The sequence below is a fragment of the Chrysemys picta genome, chromosome 1 (assembly GCF_011386835.1).
Source record: "Chrysemys picta bellii isolate R12L10 chromosome 1, ASM1138683v2, whole genome shotgun sequence".
Taxonomy (NCBI): Eukaryota; Metazoa; Chordata; order Testudines; family Emydidae; genus Chrysemys; species Chrysemys picta.
In genome coordinates, this window is record NC_088791.1 from 95,694,401 (window position 1) to 95,717,526 (window position 23,126).

The following is a 23,126-nucleotide window of genomic DNA, read 5'->3' on the forward strand; positions in this document are numbered from 1 at the left end:
AAGCATCCAGCAGGCAGGTCCCTCCCAGTCCCTCTGGCCCCTTCCTAGGGTCGGGTCAGGTCGAGGGGAGGGGGGCAGGGGCGGGCTACAAGTCCCGCCCCACTGCAGCACGCAGGGGAGCGAGACCTCCTCGCTGCCTCTGTGTGCCGGGGCAGGGTCAGGGTCAGGGCTGTGCTCTGCAGGCTCCTGCAGGCCAGGCGGTGGGCCCTATGGGCTGGCGCTGCCGCGCCGGGAGCTCAGTTGCGTGCTGCCCCAGGGCCCCGGGAGGGAAGGTGAGTGGCGCCAGCGGTGCCGGCTTGCTGCGATCTCCCTCATATAGGGTGACCAGATGTCCCGACCAATGTAAGGTCGGGACATGGGACAAGTCCCATAAAATCGGGACTGTCCTGATAATATCAGGACATCTGGTCACCCTAGAGCAATCCGGATTGCTTGTTAAACTGGGAGCAAGCAAACAATATGTGCTTTAATACAGTTAAATGTAAATGTATATGTAAGGGGACTGTTGCCCCCTTACTAACATTCAGTGGGGGTGTTTTGGCTGGCTACATCCCAGTACCAAAAGGGGAAGGGTCGATGAGAAATCAGGAGCCTGAGACTGACAGACCCCAGGAACAATGGGGAGAGGCCAATGCTCCAGATTAGCCTGATTGACAGGGCAGGCACGCTAATCAGAGAGTCAGGAGGCCGGGGGGTCCCGTCCTCCGTGTGAACTGGAATGGCCTGAGTCAGACAGAGTGGGGCGGAGCTAAGGAGAGAGCAGGGGCCCGAGCTAAGTTGCTGGGAGCAGAGCTGCAGCCCCAAAGCCAGAGCACAGTCCAGAGAGAGCAGAGCTGCAACAACCGGAGCAAGAGGGGCCAGACAAGCAGCCAGGAAGCAGGTCAGAGCTGGGAGCAGAGTCACAGAAGCAGTCCACAGAGCCGACCTGTGCTGGGAGCAGAGCTGTAGCAACCAGAGGGGGTAGAGAAGCAGCCCAGGGAGCTGAAGGCAGAGCAGCAGCAGCAGCCGTGCTGAGGCAGAGAGGAGCTGGAGCTGGGGCTGGGGCTGGAGCAGTCTGGAGCTGGGTGTGGTGAGCAGCTGGGGAGGGGAGGGGAACCCTGGGCAGTGGGCCCAGCGCAGGGAGACACCTCAGCCAAGAGGCTCTGAAGACCAGACTTGGAGGGGGATCATAACCCTGACTGGGCGGGGGTGACGCTGGGAAAAAGGGTCCTGCCACCTAGAGCCTGAGAGTGTGTGGCCACCGTCAGAGCAAGTGTCCAACCCCCAGCGTCTCTGCAGCACAGCCAGGGCCTGAGAAGGAGCCTGGGACCTACAAGGAACAGACTGTGAACTGCCCTGACGTTCCAGAGACATTGTTTGTGATGTTCCCTGCCACAGAGCAGGGTGATGTGTTTTCCTTTAACCTTTCCCATTTTTCCTTATTCTCTTTTTAAATTAATTGTTAATTAAACAACTTGTATTTGCTTTACATTGTATGAAATGATCAGTGGGTCAGGGAGGTGCCCAGTGCAAAGAGAGTACCCCGGAGTGGGGACACCTTAGCCCCTGTTCTGGGTGACCACAGCAGGGTTGGGGTTGAGCCCCCCAGGAATCCTGGGCCCAGCCTTGTTGGGGTTTATGAGGACTCTGCTAGACAGGAGAGTGGAAGGGGAGTCCTCAAGGGCAGGGAGACCTCTGGGTAAAGGAAGTGGGAGCGAGGACTCAGATCCTTTCGCTAGCCCACTTCACCGGGGTAGTGCAGAAGCCAGGAAAGTTCCCCACAATAGCGGGACCATTCCCCCACTTACATATACATCTGGGAACAAAGACTGCAGACATACTTACAGGATGGGGGATTCTCTCCTGGGAAGCAGTGACTCTGAAAAAGATTTGTCATGGAGGGTCATGGTGCTTAATTGATGCAGGGCCCAGAAAGGCTAATACAAATCTTGGATGCATAAACAGGGACAGAGGAATCTTGGATTGATTTAGATGTGTCACCTACCAAGTGGGATTATTGTGTCTCACTTGTTTGGGGCATCATGTGACAGGGCTGATGAGGGGAGGAAAGGGCAGTTCTGGGAGTTGGTTTCTGTTTTTCCGCTACGTTAATCGGATGCTGCCAGGCCTGCATTCTGCTGTGCAATTCTTCTTTTGGATATTTTAAGTTCTGATAAACTTGTTAGTTTTAAACATGTGAAAAGTGAATTCATTGCTCTTGAAAGGAAGGGGCCGACAGCACTGCCTCAGGCTGACAGAGCGGAGATAGATGCCATCCAAGCGTTCCCAGCCCAACTCATTCCTGACTTGCTAATCCAGTCCCAGGCCTTGTATGACAAGAGAAGGCCACATGTGCCCGTCTGTGCTGTGGTTTTGTTATGTGTCTATGTAGGCATTAGAATGAGACCATAAAACCCCCATGTATTAACTCAGCCCCTGCACCTAGATGCCCGGATGTGTATCAACTCGCTGTGACCCCGAGCTGCCCTGTTTTCTGTGTCCCTGATAACCTCTGTCAGCCTGACCCCAGAGCCCAATGAGGTCAATGGGACTCCATGTGTTTTGCATGAGGCCCAATTAGTGATGCAAACAGATCTCTTCAGGAGCCCGGAACCATGACATCTTGGCACAGCAACAAACCAGTGCCAGGCCAATGGGCCCAAATCTTCCATTCTTTGAAACCCTCCAAGATCCCTAGCACTAACTTTGGGCAGTTCTGCCCCCTCCCCCCCCACCTGCAGTCTTGCTCCTCAGAGCTGTTCATATTGTCATTGTTATTTGTATTGTGGTAGCCCTAAAGGGAGCCCCAGTGGCCTCAGCGCTGTACATTCGCATATGGTGCCTTGCTACTTGGCTGGAGATAGCGCGCTGCATGCTGAGACCTGTGCACTCTGCTGAAGCAGAAGGAAGCCCAATAGGAGCTCTCTGTAAACTTCACTTTGGCCTCCCTTTTTAGTCAGTGAGCAATTCTTTCTCCCCCACACCTTGGAACAGCAGAACCCGTAATGGCTAATTATTGAGGGTGGGAGATAATCCTCCCATAGTTACCACTGGTTACATTTTAACCTCTTCTACTTGCAAACCCCTGGCCCCCGTGTTTGATTTTTAATATTCCAAGTTTTAAAACTATAGTGAAGTTCTAATTCCTCCTATAGCCGGAACCTCCATCTGCCTGTACTGTACCTCATTAATGACATGAGGTCCTTGAACAATGGGGTGCTGCTCAGGTCCTCTTACACTGATATGTCCCTAGAAGAGGAAAAAGACATTGTCATCTCATATGATCAGGGCAGATCCCTGACTGGGCTGCAGGAGTCTGGGCATCTCTCCAGCAGTCACATGAAAGCATCATCTCCTTACCTGATGATGCTGACAGTGTCATCCTGGTATTAGCAGCACATGATGTGTTTAAGCTACAGCAGAGTCTGAAGGGTCAGCATGAGGGGGGGTAAGTAGCTAGACATGGATGGGAGGGGGGAATCTAAGCTCTCAGGAAGGGATAACAGAGCCTGCACCCCAAAGGGAGCGCCTATGGACCTGTGTCAGGGTGTGCAAACCCCACCTTAGGCAAGAAGGTGTTAAGAGCAGTTTGGTGCTTGGGCAGCCCCACCCCACCCCACCTGTTAGGCATGCCATTCTTAGAGGAAGAGCCTTAAAAAGGGAGATGACCAGTTCAGAAGGTGTAGTTCTGGAAGGTACATAGACCTCTCCCCACTAGTTCCCAGAAATGAGCATCGTGGTGAATGAAGCTAGTAGAGGATTCCTGCAAACAATTCACAATAGCCCTGAGGATGCTGGACCAGGCTCATCAGGTAGCTCCTAAAAGGAGGGAGGCCAGGGCAGGACTGGCTCCAGGCACCAGCTTAACAAGCAGGTGCTTGGGGCAGACAAGGGAGAGGGGCGGCACCTGCGGCAATTTGGGGGCGGCAGGTCCCTCACTCCTTCTAGGAGCAAAGGACCTGCCGCTGAACTGCCGCCACCGATCGTGGCTTTTTTTTTTTTTCCCCAGTTGCCGCCGCTTATTGTGATCGGGGCTGCGGAAACAGGTGATTGTGCATTTCAACTCCATTTTTGCTCAATATGGATGTATCTGACAGTATTATAAGGCTTTGTGCGAAGTTTAGTGGACATGAGTTTAAGTAGTTTGCAATAAAGTGGGGGGATTTGGCAGCCGACTGCCTCCTTATCCCCAATCCAATGGGCCGGTGGCAAAGTGAGTCAGAATAATCAAGTGCCTATAGAAAAAGGCTGCAGAGCCAGACTCTGATCCTACTTAGAACTGTTTAATCACAGAATGGCACCACTGAAGCATAGGCTGTCACCAGCTGCTAGCTTGTTAAACAGGAAACTAAAACCAAGAACCCCTCCACTGCTAGAAATTGATGTCGAAATCACTGGGGACTGGAGAAGTATAGAGACAAATAAGGCAAAATGGAAAAAATCAGTATAATTTGGGGGCCTGGGAGCTGCAACCACTTTGTGAAAATGGCACTGTGCTTATCTGTGATAGAAGACAATGGCCACAGACAGCAGTGACGTTGTCAGCCCAGATGGACACACACTAAAGAGGAGTGGGTGACACTGTCTGCAAATTTTAGAAGGGAGGGAAATAAGTGGTAGTGAGTTACTATTGGAGGCATGATCTAAAGCTGATTGAAGTCACTGAGAGCCCAGGGGGCAAGGTGCTGCACACACATGTAGTGAAAAGCAGTCACTGCCCCCAAAATCTTACAGTCTTATGGTAAGCTACAGTGGGGCAGGCAGGAGATAAATACAGAACTCCTCTTGCTAGCACTACTGCCCTTTTCCTTCTCTCTTCTTCGCAAGTGTCTGACTGGATATGGGGGCAAGGAGATGGGAAGCAAAGGCCAGTCTCTGTTAGCACGTATTACTCTTGATTCCTAGAAATCAACGTGTCCTGATTCCTCCAAACTGGTTAATAAGAATCAGTGAAAGGTCACAATGAAATGAGATATTTCCTCCCCTCCCAGCTTTTAAGAACTGCATCTGTGGCAGGGACCCAGTGGGTGTGAAAACACCAAAAACAGGAAGTTCAGAGTCCGAGTCTCACACTTCAGCTCCACAGCGTTCAGGGCTGTATCTGCTCCTTGAAAAGGGGTGTGGAAGCCTTCAGAGGGCAACGGGTGCAGGGGATACCCCAGCTTCATTATTTCCCATGGGGATCCATTCCAGTCTTGGACAGCCATGGTCATTGCTGATTCCTGTATGTGTAAAGACGCTCCAGCTGCCAGGGAGTGAGAACTGAGAGGGTCAGCGATCCACCTGCTGTGAGGCGGCTGTCCCACCGGCTGCTCTTCGCTCAGGTGAGGAAACTCTGCCTTTACTGGGGGAAGGGTACGTGGCAAAGAGAACCTGTCCCCGGACAGACAAGGGCTCATGAGCTCTGGAGCCATTAGTCACAGTGGGATCTCTTCTCTGTGGTGAATGTTCACTTGTCTAGCAGGCCATATTCTATCAAAGGAAATGGCATTTAGGAAGCTGGGGGTTGTTCTGGGTGGATCCTCTTCTCCATGCTCCCCCGAAGTGGGGAAAAGCCACAGAACAGACATCCCCAGAGCACAGAGGCTTGGCTCTGTGGCTGTGCCCAAGGTGGGGGGGGGGGGTCTGTCCTGCTCTTTAGAAAGCAGTAATATGGGGCACATTCTCCAGTGGTGCAACTTCTTTAACTTCAGTTGAGTTACACCATTGAAGAATTTGTCCCATGGTGTTTGCATCACCAAATTCAATGCTAGATCCCACAAAAAGAGACTATAAATTTCCTTTGGGATTATGCCTGTGGATTGGGTCCCAAAGCAATTCCCGGAGCACTGGCTGCAAACTGCCAGTTGGAATCACTTCAAAGCAATTCTCACTTGCGGGCTCACTGGAGGAGAAGCGGGTTGGGGAGAAGCCTGGAACTGAAGGAACATGAAGACTGAATCCCCATCTCCCTCCAAGAGGAGAGAGGTGTATTTGAGTGGTGGAGATGGGGTAAGGTAGGGTAGGATGGTGTGTCTCCAGGTTAGGCTTGGGAACCAATGGGTGAAGTGTGGGTGTGTGGCTGTGTGTTTGGGAAAAGTCCAGGGAACAAATGAACATGGAGACTGAAGTCCCTTCTTTCCACAGCCTAGGACTGTTTCTTGCTGATGAGGTTAATGGGGACAATGCTTATGTTAGTCAAATAAAGCACAACTGGCTCTCAGTTCTCTGGGCACTCAGCAACACCTCAGTAAGGAGATGGGGACCTTGCTCTGCAATGTATTGGTTCGGCAAAGTAAATTTGATTTTCCATCCTCTGTCTTACAGGAGGTCTGACTAGGTGACTTAATGGTCCCTTGTGGCCTTGATGGATCAGTGAAAGGTCCCCTCAGTGCAGGGAGGGGAGGTTTTGTATCTCACAGAAGGTCCCAACCTCTCCCACCTGACCAACAGAGCTTGGCTTCCACGTTCAACAGGTGACGAAGAAGGAGTTAACAAGTGTGATTGCAAGAACCCCAGGCCAGCGATCAGCCCAGAGCACAGGGAGCAGGACTGAGCTGGTGGGCACAGGCTGGTGTGAAGATGAAGTTGTTCTGCAGGGCTCTGTTGGCTCTGTGCTGGGCTTTCAGGGTCGGAGAATCTCGAGGTGAGTTTCAGTTTCTTTTCCTCTTCTTTTTCTTTCCTCCCTTTTTATCATCTTCCCTCCCCTCCTTCCAGCCCCTTTACTCTTCTCCATTCCCTTTCCTTCTTTCCCCCTTTCCTCTGCTTGACTGCTCCCTCTGCCATTCCAGATGTGTATGTTGGTGACTAGACTGACAGGCAAGAGGGCGATTGTTTATGTGAATGGGTGGTATGGTAAGTGGATGGAAATGTGGATGGACTTACAGATGGGAGGGTGCATGGCTGAATGGAGAAGTGGATGGATGGATGGAAGAACAGGAGAGTGAGTAGATGGATGGATGGACAGGTGGGCTATTGGGCAAATGTGTGAACAAGCTGGCTGGTGAGTAGGTGGATGAACTGGAGGTACAGTGCAGGGATAGACAGACCCCTGGAGGAGAGTGGAGGGATAGAACGCCACCTAGATTCAGGTGGGAATAGAAGTGAACAAATATCCATTTGGAGGTGTGGACAAATGGGAGGATGACTCTGTGAGGTGTGTGTGAAAGAGAGACAGAGAGGAGGGGGAAAATGTGAGGGGCAGGGAGACAGAGCAAGTCACCAGTGTCAATGTCAAAGGCTTACGTCTAGGGGTGTCCATCCCTCTGAACTGCCTTAATTCCTTCTTTACCACTGCAGAGAACAAACAGGACCCTCTGTCGTGTCCACTGACTGCTCCTGTTTCTAGGTTTAATCTCCCATCTGTGCACAGTTAGAGCTAGTTATTTGTTGCTTTGTTCTAGGTCAGTGTACCTTAGAAAGGGAGAAATTTCTCCAAATTCCACAATGTTCCCTCTGAGCCCCTTCTGCCCCAGCTCTGCACCAAGCCCAGACCCCATACAGAGCCTAAAATGGGTTTCAGAGGAGGTGCCTCATGCACATCTGTCTTTCCAGCTGTGGATGTGCATGTCTGATGTCTGCTGTGCTGGAGCAATCACACTCCCCAGCCCAATGTGCTATTGGCAGGGCTTTCACCTCTCTCACACTCAGGGAAAGACACCGAAGTCTCCAGGTCTATCTGACCTCCAAGGCTCTTAAGCTATGTGATCCATTCTCAGGTCCAAATCCCATGCTCACACCAGGACAACCCTCTTCATTGCCGAGTGCTTCACTTGGGCCTTAAAGGTATTTTGTCGCATGGCTTGACATTATATGACATCACATAGTGTATTACTGCTAGCGACACCTCCTGAAATAATGTAACAATAATAAAAACAATACAACAGTGACAAAACAAAATAGGTTTCTAAATTAGAAGTTTGTTTTGAAATGAAATTTTGAAATTTTTCTGATGCTCCACGTGCAAAACAAACTTCAGAATTCCCATTGTCTGAGTAATATAAAAGCCTTTGGTTTCCTTTCAGTTTAGAAGGAAAACCAATTTTTTAATGTTGAACTGTCCCATGCAGTGGGAATTCCACGTGTGGCCCAGCTTTAGCCCTGCTCACAGACAGCACAGACAATTCTACTCCAATCAAGGGTGGCGTCTACCTGGAAATTTTACACACCAGAAGGGACAAGATAGTTAGGAACTGATTGCATCTCAAACTGGAATTCCAGCAAGTCTCAGTTATCTAGATTAGAAGATGTACTGCTGTTCTCATTCGCACTGAGGTCATGGCAGCAGTAAAGGTCTTAACTCACCCCCCATGGACGTGGCTTTCAACGAGGGTTGTGTGTGCTCACCACCAGGGCGACTCCCACAATGCAAATCAGAACTGCCAACCCCCAGCGTTCAGAAATCAAGAGTCAGGCCTAAAACATCCTGAGAGTGACTTAAATATCATGAGATTTGAATGAGAATACAGCTGGGGGGGGGTTGATTTGTCATTTGGTGTTGGCATATTTAGGGCTCATCCTTCAAGCTTCTCTTCCCAGCCGTGTAGGTCAGACACTTACTTTTCGTACATAAAAAGTGAGAGTCTCGGGTAATAACCTCAGTGCAGATGTTGGGGCTTTAAGAAAAACACTCAGTAGCCTGAGACTCATGATAGACTCACACAAGTTGGCCAGACTGTGAATGCACAGGGACGATTCTCTCATTACCACAGCTCCTGGTAAGTAAACCTCTCTTCTCCAGCCTCTGGATTGTGAGCATCGGGGAGGGGGAGGTTTTGTCCATGACATCCCTGACACGTGAGCTAACTGACATGCGAGGGACTCCCCGGAGACTTTATCCATTCGCGCCTCATTCCTCCATCTTTGCCCTCCCCGCCATGGCACCAGTCTGCACATCCCATTATTCCTCACTGCCCATCTCTATGACCCACCCACAGCGTTGTGCTTTCCTTCCCCCTGCAGAGAGCCTCCCGATGCAGAGCCTGCGCTGCTACAATGACTTCACCTCCCGGACGACCTGCACGTGGCAGGAGTGCACAGCGGCTCGTCGCTTCATCCAGGTGACTCTTCACCATGAGGACAATATAGACAAGTAAGTGCCTGACCCCTGCTCTGCTGGAGAAGGACACAGGAGGCCTGTGGCTGCTGAACCGAAGAGGTGGGAATGGGAGGAGGGAAAGGGATCCGAGCTGACAGCTATGCTTTGAGGAGCACGTGGACACCTGTGCTGGCCCTGCTGGGGGGTGGAAGTTGGAGACACTTTTAGGTCTGCATTGGGAGGATGGGGAGATACAGGAAGGTGCGCTGATCAGTTTATTTTCATTACCTTTTCTATCACTCTCCCTTGGTTTTTCTGGGGGATCCCAGGTGTGAGTTATGGCAGGGTCTGTTAGCTTACTGTACCTGGGGTGGAGAAAGAGGCATCAGAGTACAGCTGGAGTAATACTCATTCATCAGCAGAGGAGAGAGCGCTGGCTCTGCTCTCACAGACCTTCCACACCTCCCTTCTTTGCAGCAGGGTCAACGGGAACATTCTGTTCTTTGTGGGGTTTTGCACTGCCCTCATCACTGTCTTTTCTGAGTGTGTTCCAGTAGTGCATTTAAACAACATGACTACACATCTGTAAGATGTGGTTCTCTCTCTGATCCTTTCCCCCAGTGGGAGAAGCACATGCAGTGCAGTTTGAGTAGTTTTTTTGTTTGGAGGAGGAAGGGTGTTAATATAATATAAATGTTGCTCTTTAGTTGCATTAGAGAAGGCAGGTCAAAGAAATGCACCTTGCACTTGGAGCGGAAGGTGGTGAGGTTTGGGATGGTCCTTAGTTCTCGGGGGAATTCATTCCTCGATCTCAGAGTAGCACCAGAGAAAGTTGTGTCCTCTTCCCAGGGCAGCTTTACCCTTCCTGTAGGAGTTCCTGTGTGCCAGAGGAGTAGATTTGTTGCCCATGGTCTTCATCCTGAAGTTTTAGATGATCTGTTAGACAGCCTGGTCTCAGGCCAGGAGAGTGCCATGACGATAGGGCCTGAGACCAGGCCCTATCGTCATGTTCAAGTTCAGACCTTGAACTTTATTTGACATTCTATGGGAAGCCCGTGTAGAGAGCAGAGGAGAGGTCTGGGGTGTTTACCTCAGCCAGTATTGCTGAGCTCACCACAGAGACAGCCCACGTCTGCTGATAATGAGGCAATGTGACGAAGTGGGACTGTTCTTAACTGTTTCCTCTGAATACTGTAGGGGTTCCTCAGTTTCCCCTATGCATTTCTTAAGTCTCTAAGTGGTGGGATAAAGGGGTGTAATTCTTGCAGAGCGGAGGGCCAGTGTGCATAAATGGCCGACACTCTGTCTCCTGGCAACTAATGGCCTGGGCCCTTCCCCCCTGCAAGGCGATAGCTAAAGGTGTTGGAGAACAAAGGAATCAGGTGACCTCCTGGCCCGGGAAAGGGACAAAGCCCAGAGGAGGAGGGGCTGGAGGGTGAGTCAGTTTGGAGCTGGCTGGGGATGTGGAGTGAGTGCAGACGTGCATGTCTGGCTCACTGCCCCCCAAAATGGACCCGGCTGAGGGGTCCTGTTCTCTGTACCTACAAGCTCACAGCTGTTCCTCCTGCCTCTGCCTCTCCCGGACAGGTGCAGCTCACAGCTCCCCGGCTCAGCTGCCCTGCAGGGAGAGGGCCTGGCTGCACCATGTGACACAGCAATGGTGGGGGACAGATGACCCCACATGCCCCCCCACACATTGCCTCTGGCTCGTCACCTTCCGTACTAACTAAAAGGCTCATTTCTTTGACCGGCCTTCTCTAATATAAATTCAGAGCAACATGTGTATATGTTCTCCCTGAAGCTAGGGCAAGACAATAACTGTAGCACATATTCACATTTCTTAAAGCTTTACTGGAAGGTGCTCGGATACTCCAGCAATGAGTGCAGTATAAGAACTTATATTGAGTAGAATAGAATAAATGTGGGGAAGATTTCAGGAGCTTAATTTGGGATTTTCTATCTGTATCTAAATCAGCTCCTCCTCACCCTCTTTCTCTGCACATAGGAGAAGCACACAGATCCCATGTGAGCCTCAGGGAGGCAAGGAGTTGCCGATCTGCCAGGACTCCTGTGTCTGCTGGAGCTGCCACAGGAACAGCACCATGTTTGCTATTGGGCTGCGCGATAGTTACACTTTCAAACCCGATCGGTTGCTGCAGGCCGAGCTGAATGTCAGTCTCCTCCAGGGTAAGGAGAAGACACCACCTCTCTCATCTCCCCAGGAATATTTTTGATCCTCTCACATGAATAATTCTTCCTCTGCGCCGGTCCCTCAGACCTAACTAAGAATCCTGATCTCCAATCAGAGTGGATTGGTTTAAATCAAAAACATTTACATTTTAATCATGATTGAAATCAACAAGCAGCAAACCTTGATTTAAATCTTCAATTTTAATTTTGTTTTGTGTTTGTACTTTTAAAGTTATTTTTCTTAAGAGATGTGTGATGAGGTGGATCACAGAAACCAGCACCCTGTCTTGTTGGCCAGACATGCCAGTCTACTCCGACACAGACCCAGGGTCTGAACCACGTGCCCCAAAGCTGCAGACTTAATTGAAAGCAGCTTACAGAAGTGTTCCTGTCTTTAACACTCAGATGCCCATCTCCCAATGGGGTCTAAACCCCAAATAAATCAGTTTTACCCTGTATAAGCTTTATACAGGGTAAATTCATAAAATGTTCGCCCACTATAACACAGAGAGATATGCACAGCTGTTTACCCCTCCATCCCCCAGGTATTAATGCATACTCTGGGTTAATTAATAAGTAAAAAGTGATTTTATTAAATATAGAAAGTAGGATTTAAGGGGTTCCAAGTAGTAACAGACAGAACAAAGTGAATTACCAAGCAAAATAAAATAGAACACGCAAGTCTATGTCTAAGAAAACTGACTACAGATAAAAACCTCACCCAGTAAGCTTCCTTTTACAGACTAGTCTATTTCTAGTCTGGGTCCAGCTATCATTCACACCCCCTGTAGTTACTGTCCTTTGATCCAGTTTCTTTCAGGTATCCTTGGGGGTGGAGAGGCTCTCTCTTTAGCCAGCTGAAGACAAAATGAAGGGGTCTCCCAGGCGTTTAAGTAGACTCTCTTGTGGGTGGAGACTCCCCTTCCCTCTCCTATGCAAAGTCCAGCTCCAAGAAGGAGTCTTGGAGTCACATGGGCAAGTCACATGTCCATGCATGAATGAGTTTCTTACCAGCCAAGCCACATTCCTGGGAAAGCTCTGATGTTGATTGGTGTCTTTGAGTTCATTGTTGGCTTAAGTGATTCTTGACTGGGCACTTAATTTGCACATTTCTTTCTCAAGAAGCTGACCAAATCCTTTACTAAGGCTATCAAACAAGTATACAGCCAATATTCCTAACTTCAAGTACACAATGATACATGCAAATAAGAGGAATGTATTCAGTAGATCATAACCTTTACATAGATATGTTACATGGCAGATGTAGCATAAAACATATTCCAGTTATATCATATATACATTCATAAGCATATTCCCATGAAGCCTCATGGGGTACACCATCACAGGATGTTGATTTTCATTGGTTGGTAACCATTAACACAAGTTGCTTTGCAGCTAAATATAGCCTTTCAAAAGGTGACAGAGATGTAGTGATCTATCAGCACTGAATGTCTTTTAGGGCTAATCCCAGGTTAACCCTGGGAACCTCTGCTTTTCTTTCTTGGCTCCAGCCCTTGTCAGAGTCTAAACAAGAGAGATGAAAAATCTTCATGTCCACTATCTTGATTTTAGGGTGACCAGACAGCAAAAAGGCTGTATTTAATTAAAACTAAAAAAAGATGTAAATAAAAAAATAATTTTAATTAAAAAAAATTGATTTGTATCCACCTTGTCCCCAACCCTTCACCTTACTTCTGCATGTCAGCTATAATGCTGCTAGGAACTGAGTTTCCGTTTCCATTGTGACACCTGTTTAACAGCTCCTCACTTACAAGATTCCAGATAGATAAATAGATTCCTTCCTTACCTGCCTACAATGGAAAAGCCGGATGTATTCCTCCCAGCTGACCCATACCCTTGTTCTAGTTGGGTTTCTCTGACATTAGGAAAAAAACTGATGTCAAACGTTTTCACTCAGAAAACTACACAGTAATATGTCTCCACCTTAAAATGAATGCTGGCTGTCATGGGTCTACCTGACAACACTCACCTCCCTATTCTCCTTCTGTTCTGTTCATCGCTATTTTCCGTAAGGCCTCGGCAACTTTATTTCTTTCACTGCCAAGTCCAAACAAGCCTTCCCACCACCACCCCCCCCCAGTCCTGAGAAATCCCACAAAAGCCTGATATTAGGCAGATCTGGGTCCTTCCTTATGGAAATAAGACTTAGAAAGGCCCTCTGCCCTCTCCTCATCTACTAATAACCACAGCCCATTTGTCCCTTCCCATTTCCAGTCCAGACCCTCCCACCTCAGAAATGTTCGATCAATGGCACAGAAGCAGCCTGGGAAGCAGCTGGAGGGAGAAAGAGAAGATACCGGCTGCCCAATGCACTGGAGCTTGACATGACCTACAAGCAGGAGTGGGAATCCCAGGAGGTAGGCAAGAGACATGCTTAGGCATTGGCATGTGCTGTTCTTGGTTGCACCTTTTAGAGGGCAGAAGACAAACCGTTGAAATCCTCTGAAACCTGCTTGGCTGCCGCTGACCCCAGCCGATCCTCTGAAACCCGTATGGCCCAGACGGTGGGTCCGTGCACGCTGCAGCTAGCTGTGTGTGCATCTTACAAACCCTGTGCCGTCCGGCCATGGCCTTGGCTGGTTAAGACCAGAGATCTAGCAAGTAAAAAGCAGCCTGTGTGCTATAAGAGCAATGATCCCTGCACAAGGAGCATCTGGCTCCACCTTACCCAGGGATCACAGCGCTGGCTGTGCTTGGCTGAGCTGGATTACCCAAGAAAAGGGTCCTCCACCCACCTCTCTCACAAGTCTCTCTCTCTCTCTCTCTCTCTCTCCCTCCACCTTCCCTCACCTCTCGCTATCTCATCCCCACTGACAGAAATCTTCCTCAGTGTCAGTCGCAAAATCCTCCCACTGCTTGATGAGGTGTAATGCCAGACAGAACCTATGTTTCTTGTGCGATCCAAGCCAAGCCAGGGCGCTAGTTGGTCTGGACAGTCCAGCGAATGGAGCACTGCTGTGTCCTGGAAGTCCCAGGAAGGTAATTCTGGAGGCCGAGGGGCCGTGGGGGGAAAGAGGGACATGAATAGATGCTGGGAGCAAAGGGATTTTGTGCTTCGCTTCCAGAGGATTTGGGGGCTGAGTTGATGACATTGGAGAATCTCTGGAATTTGATGAAAAGGGCCAGTGGGTGCCAGTGGAGATAGTGGGATTTGGGATGTGGGCTCAGGAGCGGCCAGTCTCTCTGTCTCTCGCAATATGTGGATTGTATCCATTGGACGAGTGGACCAACATAATGCTCTGGACTGCCCTAGAGAACCCCGAAAGTAAATGTTTTCCCTTCCTCCCTCAATGGTCACCATCCTCTCCATTGTCCTCTCCCTCCCTCCCAATCCTGCCCCTCCCAGAGCTACACTAACCACTGGTTCCACACTAGGGGATGAAGCTCAGCCCAAGAACCTTTGCTGCCTCTTCAACGGGGTTGATCGGCTAATGTGCAGCTGGGAAGTGAGGACAGAAGTCACCAGCTCTATCTTGTTCGCGCTCTTCTACAGAACCCCACTGGCATCAGAGTAAGTGACCTGCTCATGGCAACTTATGCCTGTCCTCCTGTATCTGACCATCCCTCCTGCTCACTCAGGCCTGGCTACTCTCTTCCCCAGAGAGACAGAATGCTCTCCAGTCCATGAGGAGGAATTGCCTGGCAGCCACTACCTGCTCCACAGCTGTGAGATCAATGTCACCAACCCCAGCAGGCTGAGCCAGTACCTCATAACTGTCCGGCCCAAGGAGGAGGAGAAACTGATTCAAGCCTCCCAAAACAGTGAGAGCCCATTTGGATCCTCTGCCCAGGGTTATCGGGGGGTTTCTCCTCCAGCTTAGGAAACGCTTGGGTTGACAGAGGTGGAATGGTTAACAAAAGAGCTTGACAGTGATGTGTGGGTGGGACAGAGGGCTGGAAAAGGAAGGTCCCAGCACTGGAGCTTCTGACTGGCACCGACAGAGCACTGCTGCGAGGAGGCACAGAATGGGCGTGTGGAGATGAGCTGTGTCAGATGGGGGCACTGCTATTAGCAGTCCTTGGTGCTAGTCTGCTCAGGCAACAAGTTTCGCACCCTCATATCCTTAGTCCTGCTCACAACCCAGAGTGGGAAAGGGAGTGGGCAGGAAGATAAGCTGGGAGATGGATGCATTTTCCTACTGCGTTGTTTGTGTTCTAGTCAAGCCGCTTGCGCCTGTCAATGTGACAATGACAAAGACAAAAGACCAGGAGTATGAGCTGAGATGGACAAAACAGATCCTAAGCTATGACCATATAGGCCAGAGATATGAATTCTTGTATTGGAAGACTGGTGACTCCTTGGAGGTAGGTGATGGTACTACTGGGAGCCCAGGACTGTGCCAGGGAGGTGGGTGGATGGGACAGAGAGTTCCTCACCCCTCCTCCATCTCTTCTCTTCCCAGAATGCCCAGATTGTAAACATCAGCAATGACAAGACTCCCTTCATCATCACCCTGCAGATGCTGGAGCCCTCCACACACTATAGGGGAAAAATGCGGGCGAGGGTGGACTCGGATAGCTACAAGGGGCCCTGGAGCGAGTGGAGTGAGGAGTGCAACTGGGAAACTGAGAGTGGTACATCGCAGCTGGGCTACTGGCTTGGGCTTTGGGGGAGGGGGTCAGTTCCCTCCCTAGAGAAACGGGTTCCTTAGCTGGGATTTATGGGGAACCAGGGTTTCATACAGTTAATTAAGCAAAGAGACTGACCAGGGTCCCCTTGGTACCTGGCTGTATGCTTCAGTTCACAGAGAAGGGAGTATAATTGGCTTACCTGAATGGGCTGCCATTTTCCATGGGAACAAGAAAACAGTATGAAAAATCAGGGGTTGGAAGTGGATGCACTAGGTGAGGAGAAAAGGGGGCTTCCATAAGGAGGCTTAGAAGCATGAACTGCCTACATTGTCAGAGTGTCGTACAGAGGTTTTAATTCTATGATACCCAGGAAAATTAGGGAGGAGGGCCACATGACTGTAATCTTTCCCTACACATTGTATCTCTGCACTGTGGCCTTTGAGGTGTCCAGGTTACTACCTTTAAGAGGAACCAGGCAAACTGGATCCCACTGGATGTGGTCAGGTTGAAAATGGGGCTGGAGGCCAGTGAGAGAAGTTCATGGATTTAAGTGGAGGGCTGGAGAAGGGAAGGAATGATCCGTGCTAGAAGGTAGAAAAGGGTCAATCAGTGGAGCTGGTTGAACTGTTCATTCTGAACAACATTTTCATGTCTGTGAAATAAGAAAAAGATGGGCTCTTTGCAACTGATTTTAAGAAAATCGATTGGAGCTTACAGGGGTTTCTCTGGTCATCCAGAGAAGCGTTGCTTTATGGGTGTGTTGTTCAGCATTTGGAATTCAGGCTGTGTGATTGGTCACTTGTTCTCATAATGCATTTCCTGGTCTCCAATTGGCTTCCTGAACCTGTACAAACAGGAGAGGTGACTGAATAGGTCTTAATTGTGAATGTACAGACTCAAATGTTTGTGTTTCTTGTAAATTCACGCTTAACTGCAAGTCCCCTGGCATTTCAAATGACTGGGTGTTTTTGTTGTTGTTGATATCTGCAATGTTCTTGTAAGGATCTTCACCCTGAAGTTACTGATCTGTTGTCTCAGTCTGAACTTCACTTTAACAAAATTTGTTGCTCTGGGAATTTCTTCATTTTTTTAAATATTCCTAACATGGGATTAGGGAGAGTAGGGGCTGGAGGACCATATCCCCTTTGGGGCGGACCTAATGAGATCTGTAGAGGGGAACCGCACTTCCACAGCACCTCCTGGGACACCCTGTCCCTTGGAGTTGTGCAGGAGAGGGAATTTTTTCTTGGGAACATCTGAGGTCTGTGGGCATACGAGGACTCACACAAATACAAGCTCATCCCCAGATGTTTACACAAATGTAAACTGGTTATCCAGATGTTCATGGAAACCCCAACAAAAAGGGCTCAGGCAGATCAAATCACGAGTTGGATTTAGCAAACGTCTTCACAGATTCATTGTCCTGATTAGGTCACATCTAGTCTGTCCCACATGGGCAACCATTCCATGGTCCAACAGACCTGTCAGTTAGGACATGTGACTTGATAGGCAACCTACATTTTCCTGACCTCAATATCATCCCTCCAGAGCATCCAGAACATAAGGTTTGCTATAGAATGAAGCTATTTTCTGTTGCTGTCTCTTTATCTCTCTCATTTAGCTGCCTCAGCTGGGTCACAACTGATTCTCCCACTGCTGGTCCCAGTCTTCACCATCATGCTGATAGCCTTTGACTGGTGTGGTTATAGAGGCCTACTCAGGTAAGTCTGCACTGGGAGTGGAAGATTCACCAGACACATTGGTAGAGCGAGTACAGGGAGGGGCAGAGAAACAAGGGTGAGGTGCTGTATGGGCACACCCCTATCCTTGATCTAGGGTTTAGTCCTGCTGCGGATATGCCTGGGCTGCAGCTTGAGTGCTGGGCCATGGAGTTTCAGGACCTCTGGGTTGACAAGGGGCCCCAGGGTAAGGCTGTGTGTGAAGTGACCCTGCAAACTCTGTCTTGTTACAGCAAGAAGAAAAAATGGGAGGAAAAGATTCCAAATCCCGGCAAGAGCCAGCTGCTCCAGAGCTACTTCCAGGTAAGAGAGAACTGCTGACCCTGGAGAAGTGGAAGTGGAAGCTCTGCACGGGGCAGCGAAAGGGGAAATGCTGCCCTGGGGGTTATTGCTGAGTGTGTAGCTGCCCAGGTGGAACCTCAACATGCTGATCAAACCACTGCCCCCGCCTGGGGGGTCATGGGAGCACTGTGAGCAAACTGAAAACAGCAGATTAGGCCATTGGTCTCTCACATCTGTTATCCTGCTTCAGTGGCCAAAACCTGATGCTCCAGAGGTAAACAAACTCCTGCCCACAATGCACCTGGTCAAGAGTGCAACACTCTGCGTAGGGAAATTACTTCCTGGCCCTACGTGCACAAGATTCGGTTACAACTCGCATAACTTGAACCATTATCCAGCTTATGAGCCAGGGCATGAGCTGGCTCTTTATAAAGTCACAGCCCTCCGCCCTTCGGAGGCAGGGAGGTTTCCAATACAGTGTGGGAAGAGCTAGTTCTTCTCTCCCGTCCCCCTAATGTTACCAGCTGTTACTTTTATTGAGTGACCCTCTCATGCTATGGGACAAGGGGAAAAGGAGTCACCACTCAGTCTGCCCAGTCCCCTTAGTAATGATCTTCCTGGGCAAGCCCCAACCACATGCATTTCCATGTGGGTGCCAGTCACACTGTTTGATTTGTAGGAGTGCAGGGACTGCTCCCTCTTCGTGCCTCCAAAGGGCTGGGGAAGGTGAAGGCTGGAGGCTGAGTCATGGTCCTGCCCCACCTCTGTACCAACTGCACACTGGTGAGCAGGTAAAATCACCCTACAGTATGGTGGCACCTGCCTAGTCCCCCTCAAGGAGACACAGTCCCTCCCCCACCCACCCTGAAGTGGTGGTGCTCCTCACCAGCACAATTCCTAAAGACCTCAGCCAAGTCTATGCCAGGTGCCTCCATAGCTCCCATCAGCACAGCATTGGGTGCCTAATAACCTTTAGTGTATTTCTCCTTACGATGCCTTTGTGAGCCAAGGCAGCATTATTATCCCATTTTACAGCTAGAGAACTGAGGCAAGGAGGTTAAATGACTTGACCCAAGGTCACGCACAAAGTCTGTAAAGGAACAGGAACTTAAACCCAGGTTTTCCACATTAGACACCATCTCCCCTCCACTCTTGTCCTTTGCACATGCAATAAACCTGTCACTTTTTTCTGTCTTGTAGCTGCTGCCCAGACCTCGATTCACCTCCACTGGCCCTCTCTGAAGCTCTTCAATCTCAGCTACATCCTCTGTCCTGGGAGGTGATCAGAAATGTAGAGTTCCAGAGATAGCCCCCCAGTCTGACAGAAGGGCACCATATCTGTTCCCTTTTTAATGCTCCTCCTGGCTGGGTGTGGAAGTGCAGCAACTTTTGGCTTAGTTGTCCCCTACTAATCTTTGGCCTACTCCAGCCATAAAAATACCCTGGCCCTCCGGTCAGACATCTTGACAGAGTCCTGCCCCTTCTGGCCAACAGAGTCCTTTACCAAGTCCAATAGAACTGTAAACAAAACCAAACCCTCAGCCTGGCTGGCCTCAGCTGGCCATCTCAGCCTCACAGGCCTGCCTCATCCGCTCCATTTATCCCCACAGCTTGTCTCCAGGTTCTGTGCTTTCAACAGCCCCACTTTCCAGGGACTGGCATGCTCCTCCCTTCGCTCCGGGAAGCTACTGCTCTTCAGGGCCCCTGTCTCCAGTCAGGCTTCCCACTCACCCCTGGAGTAGCCTGTCTCCGGCTACTTCCCACCTCCTCTCCCCTGGGTCTCCTTCCTCCCACTAGTCTCACTCAGCTCTTTATGGCCACAAGCCCTTCTCTTCCCCACCTGGGCTTATTTCTAATTAGGCCTGGCCCATCCTCCAGGTTCAAGCAGGCAGGTTAATTGGCCTCTCAAGCCTTTACCCTTTCACAGCAACTGTAGGGTAAATACCACACTACATTGTGTAACTGAGAATGCAAAATGCTGAGAAACAGGGCAAACAACCTAAAACTGGTGGTTATTCTTCCATAAGATATACCAAACCAGCAACAAAAGTAAACTTCAGTTTCACCACACTGGCTAACAAGACGTCATAGGCAGTTTCCTTAGGCATTCCAGTTCTTATATCACCACCAAAACCACTGGACTTAGAGAGGAGTGGTGCTTTACAACAAGTCTAAAAAATTAAAAGGTTCTTCTGGTCCCAGAGGACCAACCACACACCCAGATCAATATGTACCTCAGATCTTACCCCAAAAGTCACACTAATGCCAATCTTTTAGTATTTAGAATCTAAAGGTTTATTTATAAAAAGAAAGGTGAGTTAAATTGCTCAAAGGAATCAAATACATATAGTAATTGCAAAGTTTTTGGTTCAGGCTTGTAGCAGTGATGTAGGGTTACCATAGCTCAACAATAAAAAAAACAGGATGGGGGGAGCCCTGTCCTATCCCCACACGCATCCACTCCCTCCTACTTCTCACCCCCCTCAGAACCTCCAACCCCCCCCCGCTCCTTGTCCCCTAACTGCCTGCTCCTGAGACCCCCCTACCCTAACTGCCCCCCTAGGACCCTACCAGTCCCCTGACTGCCCCAACCCTTATCCACCCCCCTGACAGACCCCCCAGGACTTCCACACCCCATCCAACCACTCCCTGCCCCCTGACAGGACTCCCAGAACTCCTGACCCATCCCCATCCCCTCCCCCTCCCCTGTCCCTTGATTGCCCCCTCCAGAACCCTCCTGCCCCTTCTCTAACCCCCTGACCATGCAGCTCACTCTCTCAGCTTGTCCTTTTATCAGGGTCAGCTGGACCCTAATTGAGTGCAACCACACCTCTGGCTGTTTACTCAACGAGCCTCCCTTGATTGCTTTTAACCCCTTCTTAACCAGAGCGGGGTGACTGCCCCACTACAAGAAGCCATTACCTATAGTTCAAACAGCACCTTGCAGGACAGTTCATTCAGTGTAGATAGGCATCTCCCATGGTCTACTGTCCGTTAAGTCTTTTTTTTTTTTTTATGACCCTTTTTTTTTTTTTTTTTTTTTATGAGCCATTTAATTTGACTAGTCCCTCCAAGATGTGCTGGCTAACTACCTTCTGGGTGTTAGCTCAGGAGCAAGCATTTGAAATCCAGGTATAGAGCCAATACTTATAACTTCAAATACAAAAATGATACATGCATATAGACAGCATAATCATAACCAACAAATTATAACCTTTTCATAGACCTCTTACATGCCACATTTTGTATGAGATTTGTTGCAGATATATAAGAGAGGTTGCAACAATGATTTTTTGGTCATATATTAATCAGATAACATCACACATTGTCCTTCGAGGACCCTGCCCAGCGGTGCATAGGAGAAGCCCAGGTGATTTACCTTGCGCTTGTGCAAGCTGAACTGCACCTACTATCATGTTGCTCATTCCCTCCATGGGTTCACATCCACCCGGAGATGCTGTCAAGTCTCTCTAGTTCTAACTGAAACAATCTTGTGTCACTGGCAAATGTCACCAACCTGCTGCCCAGTTCTCTCTCCAAATCCATAATGCACACAGCTCCCAGAGCTGGCCCCAGGACAGCTCAGTAATGAGCTCCCTGCACCCTGAGGAGCAGCCATTCCCAATAACTCTTTGTTCCCAGTCGTGTAGCTGGTTTTCAATCCACAGTCGGACTCGGTTCCTAACCCCGTGGTTTTAAGTGTCTGTCACGTTTCATTAGGTGTCTGATCCAAAGGTGTTCGGAAATCCCAGGAAACGGTGTGCCCCAGCTCACCCTGGGATGGCAGAGCTCTTATGCTATAGACACAGGCTGATTTCCTGGGCCCTGTCCCTGCCTACAACATCCCCATAGTCTCCCAGGGCAGGCCTGCCATTACGCACAGTGGCTGATTTGCTGCCCTCCTGCACCTGCCCACACTGTTCCCCTGCACTCTGTGGGCAGAGCTGCCACAACACACCTGGCACTACCTGACGAAGGGCAGAGTTAAATGAGAGAGATCAGCACTGGGGGAAATGAAAGGCCCATGGAGAACACAAAAAAACCTCACCTGTAATGATGTCGACACCTGTGTCTTGTGAGAACCCCCTCTGTGGCCGATATCTGCCTGCAATCACTCAGTTTTGAACGGGGCAGCACCCACTTCTTGTGGGTGCTCCCTTCCTGGTCGGGTGTGAGCCTGGTTTTCTTTCAGTTCTTACAACAGGGTTGCACCTGTCTCTCACGAGCATGCCCCCAGCCAACGGTTCTTTTGGCGGTTCTTCAGTGCCTCAACCCTCCGGCCGAATCGTACACACCGTCCCCCATTCCGGGATATAAAGTCTCTAGGTCTTGTTCATGGCCCTGATATGGGGCTTCCCCTGGAGGCACTGCCTTCTTTAACAGCCCAAAAGGGGCCCATCTCGGTTCCCTCGGCTGGTGTCCTTTTGGCATCCCTCCCTGGGTTCAATCTTCAACCAGACCAGCAGGGCCCATCATGATACCCTCACCTGCTCTAGCTAGGTTCTGGGCTCAGCCTGCCTGCACCGAACTGCCCATGGTCCTGCTGCTCTTCCAGCAAGCCATACACACACTTCTCCCTCTTCAAGCTCCAGGCAGCAATTGACTGCTCTGCCCTGCCCTTGCTGCTTCCTTTTATATGCCCTTGTGCTCCCTGATTGGTCACTCCAGCAGCCCCTCTGATTAGCTGCTCCCCTGCAGCCACTCTAGACTGCCTGGAGGACTTCTCCTCTGCTCTTTTTTGGGGAGTGGTGAGGCAGGGCCATGAGGCCTCCAGCAGGGGGCCTCCAGACCTACTCCCCCTCATCAAACTGCCAGTCCCCAGGAGCAGTGTTGCCCCCAGGAAGGGTTAAAGTGCTACCACACACTGTGGTATCTCCACTAGGGGGCTTCTGGCTCCCCACTGACCTCAGGGAATCACCCTCTGTGTGCCAGGAGTGCTATCTGCCCTTGTCTCTTTTCAGAAAGGACCACTCGGGATTCCGCTGCCGAGCAGCCAGCTGGACTTTGGCAAGCAGAGCCCTTCCGAGAAGACGAACCTGGCCAGCTGCATCCAAGTGCTGGATGGGTGATTGGTCAGTGCACTGCTCAGTGGTGATACTCTCCGAGACGTTACTTGGAGATGGTGGCATCTCTGTTCCTGTGTGTGGCTGATCCCATCAGGGAGGGGTGGCAAATGTAACTCGTGTGAATAATAAACCTTGGCACATTCTCCACATGCCCATCCGGAAATGTCAGTGGATGGACTTGCAGCCCCTGGATTCTCTGGCTCCCTGGAAACACCAGTCCCAAACCCTGAGCCCTTCCTCCCTGATCTCTCCTTCTGGAAA

The 23,126-nt window shown here is 50.0% G+C and overlaps 1 protein-coding gene and 1 long non-coding RNA gene across 2 annotated transcripts; one reads left to right on the forward strand and one right to left on the reverse strand.

The window, feature by feature from the left end:
- Positions 1 to 6,431: 6,431 nt before the first annotated feature.
- On the reverse strand, positions 6,432 to 12,677 carry LOC135974825 (uncharacterized). The gene is made up of 2 exons (XR_010591946.1): positions 11,907 to 12,677; positions 6,432 to 9,914 (listed from the first exon to the last, which is right to left on the reverse strand). It is a non-coding gene; the product is annotated as an uncharacterized LOC135974825 (long non-coding RNA).
- On the forward strand, positions 6,470 to 23,014 carry LOC101950803 (cytokine receptor common subunit beta-like). Its single transcript, XM_065563813.1, is given in 13 exon segments — positions 6,470 to 6,604; positions 8,920 to 9,049; positions 11,001 to 11,182; positions 13,421 to 13,563; positions 14,024 to 14,078; positions 14,081 to 14,185; positions 14,582 to 14,717; positions 14,808 to 14,968; positions 15,366 to 15,511; positions 15,610 to 15,781; positions 17,400 to 17,499; positions 17,751 to 17,820; positions 22,761 to 23,014. Coding segments are annotated over 13 exon segments (1,572 nt in total). The 5' UTR covers positions 6,470 to 6,540; the 3' UTR covers positions 22,869 to 23,014.
- The last annotated feature ends 112 nt before the right edge of the window (positions 23,015 to 23,126 follow it).